Consider the following 8,557-nt stretch of genomic DNA (forward strand, 5'->3'; position numbering starts at 1 on the left):
TTTCCTTCCTTCCTTTCTTTTTTTTTTTTTTTTTTTTTTTGTCTTTTCAAGACAGGGTTTCTCTGTATAATAGCTTTGGCTATCTTGGAACTCACAGTGTAGACCAGGCTGGCCTTGAACTCACTCAGATCTGCCTGCCTCTGCCTCCCCAGTGCCGTTATTCAAGGCACATGACCCCACCACCCAGCAAATATAGGTATTTCTATCATCAGCTTTGTTGATGATTAATTATTCAGTGTAGCTTCCCCTTGCAGAAATCAGTAAGAAATACTTTCTTTTCTTTTAGATTTTTCTTGAGACTTCTCTCTGGAGAGTGGCTATACCTTTAAAGCTTGTTCTAATCAATCTCCTAGTGAAGTGGTTGTATATATTTATACGTCTTTCCCAAACTATTTCTTTGTCCTGGTAGACAGCCTAGATCAGTGACCCTCTCACAGGAACCTGTTTCTATTGGCAGAAGTCCTGTGGTTTGTGTCTGCCCTGTCTAGTTTATTCCTATAAAGATGGCCACTTTCTAGGCTAGCCCTGGAAGGAAGAACATTGTGTTCAGGTATGCTAGGTAGGTATGGTGGAGATGATCACAGATCGCAAAAGATAATAACAGCAGCAGCTTTTCATTACTTGGAAGGATCCCAGAAAGAAGAGCACCACCTAAAGGCAATAGAAAGCGACCTCACTCAATATGACCTTTTCTAGTTCCATCCCCTTATGTGCAAAGTCCATGATTTCATTTTTCTTAACATCTGGACAGAATTCCAAAAGTATATGTGTCACTAACCACTTCATCATGATTTCACTTTTCTTAACATCTGGACAGAATTCCATAGTATACATGTGCCCCATTTTCATAATCCACTTGTCAGTTGAAGGACCATTGGGTTGTTTCTGTTCCCTAGCTCTTGTGAATATAGCAGCAATGAACATGGCTGAACAGAGCATCTGTGCAGTAGGATGTTGAGTCCTTTGGGCCATAGGGTGGATTTATTTTTAGTTTTTTGAGAATTCACACTGATTTCCATAGTGCCTGCACAGTTTACAATCCCACCAAGAGTGAATGAAAGTTCCTTTTTCTCCACAAACCATTTTGTTGCTCTTTCCCCTTCTTACTAGGGAAAGATGAAATGTCAAAGTTGTTTTGATTTGCATTTCCCTAATTGCTAGGCATGATAAACTTTTTTTGAGACATTTATTATCCATTTTTTTCCCTCTTTTGAGAACTCTGTTCAGGTCCATGTTTTAAATGCCTTTTTATTATTGTTATTATTCTTTGTTTTTCAAGTTCTTTATATATTCTGGATACTAATCCTCTGTCAGATATGTAGCTGGCACAGATTCTCTCCCATTCTGTGGGCATCCTCTTCACCTGGTTGATTGTTTCTTTAGCTGTGAAGAAGCTTTTTAGTTTTATGAAGTTCCACTTCTCAGTTGTTGGCCTTAATTCCTGGGCAGACTATCCTGTTCGAAAAGTCCTTTCCTACATTTATTTAATGTGGGGTACTGTCTATGTTTTCTTCTAGCACTTTCAACATTTCAAGTTTCATGTTTAAGTCTTTGAGTCATTGGCGTTAGTTCTTGGATAAGGTGATAGAGACAGGTCTAATTTTATTCTTTTATATGTGGGCATACAGTTTACCCAGCACCATTTGTTAAAGATGCTTTCTGGCCGGGCAGTGTTGGCGTGGTGGCACACGCTTTTAATCCCAGCACTCAGAAGGCAGAGGAAGGAGGATCTCTCTGAGTTCAAGGTCAGCCTAGTCTACAGGGTGAATTACAGGAAAGGCAAGACTACTCAGAGAAACCCTGTCGTGGTGTGGGGAGGAGGGGAGGAAGATGCTTTCTTTTCTCCAGCCTTTGTTCTGGTCTCTGTCAAATATTAAATGGCTGAAGTTACAGGTACTCATATTTGAGTCCTTGATTTTGTTCCATTAGCCTACATGTCTGTACCATATTTTTTATTATGGTTCTGGAATAATAATCCCTCCAGCATTGTTATATTTCCTTGGAATGGTTTTGGCTATCCAGTCTTCATGACTCCATATGAATTTTAGGATAGTTGTTGGGTTTTTTTCTACTTCTGTGAAGAATGAGATGGGACTTTTGCATGGGATTGCATTGAATCTGTATATAGCTTTGGTAAAATGTTCCGTTTCCTAGTATTAATTCTACCAGCTCATAAGCACAAGATGTCTCTCCATTTTCTAGTGTCTTACTGTCTTTCTTTGGGGTCTTGAAGTTTTCATTGTAGAAGTCCTTTACTTCCTTGGGTAGGTTTCTTCCTAGATATTTGAGGATTGTGAATGGACATTAGTCTTTATCTCCTTTTCTATATATTTGTTAGTGGTGTGTAGAAAAGCTCTTGATTTGCGCAAATTGATTGAGAATCCTGCCGCCTGGCCATGTTTGTCTTGTCACTTTAATCTCCTTCTCTTACTGCTCCAGCCAGTGTTTCTAAAACGATATGGAAAGAGAGTGGGGATCGGGAACACCGTTTTCTCATTCATGACTTTAGATTGCCTCTAGCTTTTCTCCATTTAGGATGATGATGTGTGTGGGTTTCTCATATATAGATTTATTATGTTGAATTATGTTCCTTCTAGCCTTACATTCTCAAGGACTTCTACCATGAATGCATGCATTGTCAAAGGCTTTTTCTTTGTCTATTGAGATGTCCATGTGACTTTTCTATTTAAGTTCATTTATGTGTTTTATTGCATTTGTTGACTCGCATATGTTGAACCATCCTTGCATTTCAGGGCTAAAGCTAACTTGGTCATGGTAGATAACTTTTTAATATGTATGTGTGTATTCTGTTTGCCAGTATTTTATTGAGCATTTTTGAATCTGTAGTTTGAAAGCTGTAGTTTTCTTTTTTTGTGTGTCTTTTCCTGGCTTTGGAATTAGAGCGGGAGTGCACCTTCTGTTTCTCTTTGATCATTTAGGAAGGATTGGCTACAGATCTTCTTTGAAAGTCTGGTAGAATTCCGATGTCTATCCTCTGGCCCTGGACTTTTTTTTTTTTGAGCTGAGGATCGAACCCAGGGCCTTGCGCTTGCTAGGCAAGCGCTCTACCTCTGAGCTAAATCCCCAACCCAACCCTGGACTATTTTTAAGCTTGAATTTTTTATATTATTATTCCAGTCTCATTTATTATGGGTCTGTTTAGGTTGCTGGCTTCTTCTTGGTTTCACTTTGGTGGTTTGGCTGAATCCAGAAATTCATCCACTTCTTTTAGGTTTTCCAGGTTAAGAGAATACAAGTTTTTAGAATATTCCCCTATATAATTCTGAATTTCTTTGGTGTCTGTTGTAATATTTCCCTGCTCATTTCTGATTGTGTTAGGTCCTATCTTTCTTTCTTTTGGTTAATTGAGCCAAAGGTCTGTCAATCTTGTTTATGTTCTCAAATAACCAGATTTGAGATTCTTAGATTCATTGATTCTGTGTATTGTTAGATGGTGTGCTTTTAATTTTTTTCATTTTTTAACAGTACACATGTCTGGAAAAATATAATACACATAAGTCACTATATATATATGTGTGTGTGTGTGTGTGTGTATGTATGTATATGAGAATATATATGTGAGAATAAATATGTATATGGGTTGATGATGCTTCTTCCAATAGCAAAAGACCAAAGAGCAACTAACAAGAACCCCCACACCACTCATGAGAGTCCCAGGAAGTAATATGGCAGGACACAGAAAAGTATATTAAGGCGTGAGGACCAGGAACTAGAGGTTTTTAGAAGCTTTTAGGCTTTTTAGACAGTTTGACTGAGACCCTCATGGGTGAGGACTCAAAGGCTTTTCAGTCTGAGGATTTGTGGAAACAGGATTAGCTGAGGAGTTGGCGAGGTGAGATTGGCTATGGCTTGTTCTGTTTCTCTTATCTTTCAGCTTTTGCCGCAATATCTCGCTCTGGATTTTTTTTTTATTAATAAGACCGTTCAGGAATCTGTGTTACATATCTAACAGCAATTAATGGAAAGAGAGGCTTTGGATTTCAAAAGGAGCAAGGAGGGTTACTTGGAAGAAATGTTTCCTTCCTTCCCTTTCCTCCTCCCACCTCCTCCAATATCTTCTCCCCTTGCACCCTCTCAAATGTTAAGATACCTCCTTCTACATTGTCATTGGTGTTGCCCTAGTTCAGGTCTTGTTTAAGCTGTCATATTGTTGAGGTGTCATGGATGAAGCCTGCCTGTGTTTCTAAGAGACACATGTCATCGGTGATTTCCTAGTCTTCTGACTCTTACCGTATTTCTTCTCCACTGCTCCTTGAGTCTTAGGTACAGGAATTGTGCTGTGGATGTGCCCATTGGAGCAAGGTGCTCCATAAGTTGTTCTCAATATAAGTTGTTTTTGTAATGACCTCTGTCTGCTACAAAGAGAAGCTTCCTCCAGGAGGTTTAAGAACTACATTTATCCGTGGGTACAAGGATAAGTATTTAGAATGCAGTTAGTAATTATGCTGGTTGGGTAAAGTGGTGATACTAGGTTAGTCTCTAAGATCCAATGACAACTAGCTCCAGGTAGTTGACTAGGTTTCCAGTACCAGCCATGATTCTCTCCTGATGAGCGGGCCTTACGTCTTCATTAGACAGCTGTTGGTTGCTGCCAAGATGGAGTGCCACTATTGCATCCTAGGAATATGTTGCCATGTTCATGGCTGGGTAGGACTAGTGGTTGCGTCCCTCCCCTCGAAGCATACAGAGGACCTTCCAGGGGCTTTCAGGTCAGATTGAGCTTGGATCTTCTGAGTCCTGCGTCCACAGTCCATGGTGTCTTCAGCAATAGGGACATCCCTTCAACCTCTGGGAGGTAACCAATAGCAACAGCAACAGCCTATATCGTTTGGGGAATCTCTGAGTCTACCCTGACCAATATTTGAAATGAAAGTTTCTCACACTCGGTACTGGGGTTTTTATTAGTCTATTGCTCTTGGTGGAAATGCTGTCAGCTCAAGTGGCATGATTTCATTTAAACTATATATGTATATGTATATACACACCCTTATATGTACTATAGGTAAATTTAGGCTAATAAAAATGATTCCTATGGCTCTTCAAACACTGCCATTTTAATGCATAAAAGTTATATTTTTAAGTTCAATTTATCTGTTTTCTTTTACTTTACTGCACTAATTTGAGATTTACATTTTAATTGAAATTACCAGCTAAACAACACATTTTAACACATCTCCTTAAAATGTTTAACACCAAGAGAAAGCAACATTCTCTTGAAGCCTTTTTGCGTCTTGAGTGTATCATTATAAACTGTAAGGTGTTGCATATTTAATGCATGTGATTGCTTAATATGTTTTTACAGGAATAAGGGAAGAAATTTTAAACTCAATGGAATCATTAGTTCTTTGTATCAGTTTTATGATGAAACTAACCTTTTTCTTTAACCATGTCTTTTTTAGAATCTTCCTAAATACTATGATGACTGCGCTTTTTTCTTTTGGTTTCATACAGCTTTCATACGAAAAAACAGGTAGGGATACATTGTAATCCACCAGAACCCGCTTCATGCTCCATGTATGTATTATGACAAAGTTTACGCCAGCTGTCCTAACATCAACTTATAGAAACAAAACAAAATCCTTTACTCATCCCAATGCATCAGTCAGCTTAATGTGGTTTTGAAATCTTTTTAGCATTTGTTTGCATTTATTATTAATATGAAATACACATACAGTACAACATACACTACAGTCTGTGTTTCCTTTATCTTCTGCACAGAACTCAGTTCCATTAGCTGCTCCCACCTCCACTCTGTTCCCCTTGCTTGGGACATTATGTGACCTGGTAAAGGTTATTTTCAATATACAGCTGCTGCTTGAACCTCTGTGTGGCATTAGTCACAAGCACTGTGCCTTTGGACTATAAGAAAAAATGTGTTATACTCAGATTTGAATGTGACAGTAAATTCCTTCCATGGAAGTTTATTATGCGTTTGGAAAGGCCTCGAGGAGTGTTGGCTAACTGGCACCCAACCACCAAATTCCAAATGCCATCCAGAGGTATCCACAGCTTAGAAGCTGATGGGTACACCTACCATCTAGGGCTGAAAGAAGTTAGAAAGCATGGGTATTAATGAGTCACCTAAAATCATTCATGTGATAATTTCCAGCTTAAATATAATTTATTAGAAAATCATTTATTAGAAATTGAATTGGAAATGAATTAAAAAATTAATTGGATTTGAATGTTATTACAAAGAATCTTCTTGTGGTCATGAGAACAAGGGGGAGACAGAGGTAGCTAGACAGAGAGAGAATGAGAATCCACTACAGGAGAAAAAACATTTAACTCAGTCAGTTGGTAGATGGTGTTGAAGTGGTTGTTATTGAACAGGCCATGAGTTAATACTGTCCTAATCTTCTCTTCAAACTGACCAAGGCCTGGTAAATATTCAAGCCTTGTAAGACACCAGAAGTGAACTTAAAATGTGCATGATTTTGATTTGTAGTAACTTTGTCCTTGGTGGAGATTTTGACCATTTATTTCTGGATGTGCACAAACTTTGAATCATGAGTCTTTGTCCATGTTGATATCTGGATCATTTTAATACTTTTTATATAAGATGCTAAAGATGTTTGTAACATTTAATTTGTATATGGATAAGACAAACTGTTTATATAGTCAGGAGACAGCTGTTAAGCCAAAACACAAAGTTCTTCACTTAAAGGAGATGCAATGTTTTATTACTGGGTATTATTACACATCTCTGGAGTATTTCTCACTTATAGCAATATCATTAATAAAATCATAAGAACCAGTGTTGGAGAATCAGTAGCATATCCTTATTATCAGGGTATTATTATTTTATTAAGGTATCTTGGAGAGTTAGAAGGAGTCAGCCAACACACAGAGAGGGTCTGAGGCTCTAATTGATAGTAAGGTCTTTTCCCTGAAGCACCAACAAAGTAACCTATTGCATGGCTTTCTGTTAGCCTTAATAGAAAATATAATCATTTTTTTTTCTTATTCTTAGGCTTTATCTACCAAGAAATGAATTGGATAATCCCCATAAACAAAAAACGTGGAATATTTACAGTCCAAATTTTGCAGTACAGGTGTTTTTTGAAGATAAATAGCCTGTGGTTATATAGTAGCTGTTGAAGAAGTACTAGTCCCCTTCTTGGATAGAATCATGTTCTTCCCAATCCAAGCTACATATTTATGTCTTCTAACCTATGTCTTTGATGGTATGTCTGCATTATATATATGTGTGTGTACATATGTTTCTGGGAAATATATTAAATGTATACAGGAAAAATGATGTCAGTAGTATTTTTTTTTCTTTGAAGGCAAATACAGTATGGTCTTTTTGAGAGAGGGTCTCACAAGTTCACAAAAATAAAAGGTGTTTGGGGCAGAACACAGCAATCGAGCAACTTTGCACAGTCAATATTTCAACCACTGGGGCCACTCACTGGGTTGGCAGCTCCAACATCTAGAAGGTGAAACTATGTGCTTTGTTCTGAAGTGAAAATAGAAAAGATAAAGGCTGAGAATGTCTCGGCTGTGACTAAAGCTCAAGAGTTTCTCTGGGAACGAGCAGCAATCTGTACAGAGCTGGGAGGTGGCTCTTTACCACCTCTTTCTTGCCAACCTTTAAATATCCCCCAAAGAGTTCCAGCCCTGTCTTCCTCTAACCTGGTTCTTCTCCAAGGAAAAAGCCTTTCCATAATTTATTGCTATGATCTCCCGTAACTCCAGCTATGGAAACGTGCTGGGGCAGGACAGGCTGCACACTATTTCATTTCATTTGCAAGCAGCAATGATCCATCCACAGGCAGATTCCAGGCCTAGTTAGCCTTGTAGTTTGTCTTACTGGCAATAAGGAAAGAAGAAAACTTCAATTTTAAAAATTGAAAAAAAAAACATATCTGTTTGAAAAAAGGTTAATGTTGAGGTTTCTCTCCTACCTTTCAAGACTCATCAAAATTTCTGACAGTTGCAAGTTGCCATGCTGTTCTGATTTTGCTCACAGAAACTTGTTTAAGCCTCTTGGGGTTTGGCTGTCTTAGATCCCCAAGTGAATAGTTCTTAGAACAAACTGAGAAATCCACCTCACACTATATCTGAATACTAGTTTTCCTAGATAGAATGTATCAACTTGACATAGAATTATCCAAAAATGCAAAGTGTTTGGGGCAGAAGACTTTTGGGGCATGTTGTTACACACTTGTAATTAGCATTTGGGAGGCTGAGGCAAGAAGGTGGCCTTCAGTTCAAGGCCATTTGTGCTACATAGCAAATGCCAGGCCAGCCTGAGCTATAGAGACTCAGTCTCAAGGACCCATAAGAAAATTATCCTGGGGCTGGAGAGATGGCTCAGAGCTTAAGAGCACTGGCTGTTCTTCCAAAGGTCCTGAGTTCAATTCCCAGCAACCATATGGTGGCTCACAACCATCTGTAATGAGATCTAGTGCCCTCTTCTGGCCTATAGGCATACATGCAGGCAGAACACTGTATACATAATAAATAAATAAATCTTAAAAAAAAAGAAAAATATTCAAAGTCTCATTAAAAAAATTATCATAAACTTAAT

General features: G+C 38.3%; 1 protein-coding gene across 1 annotated transcript in view; it reads left to right on the forward strand.

The window, feature by feature from the left end:
- The window catches only part of LOC118569176 (phosphatidylinositol 3,4,5-trisphosphate 3-phosphatase TPTE2-like), a 61,612-nt gene extending 54,515 nt beyond the window's left edge, over positions 1-7,097 (forward strand). Inside the window, 2 exon segments of the mRNA XM_036166902.1 lie at positions 5,421-5,491; positions 6,995-7,097. Of these exon segments, the coding sequence (XP_036022795.1) occupies positions 5,421-5,491; positions 6,995-7,097 (174 nt within the window).
- The last annotated feature ends 1,460 nt before the right edge of the window (positions 7,098-8,557 follow it).

The sequence above is a fragment of the Onychomys torridus genome, chromosome 17 (genome assembly GCF_903995425.1).
Source record: "Onychomys torridus chromosome 17, mOncTor1.1, whole genome shotgun sequence".
In the NCBI taxonomy this organism is placed as follows: domain Eukaryota; kingdom Metazoa; phylum Chordata; class Mammalia; order Rodentia; family Cricetidae; genus Onychomys; species Onychomys torridus.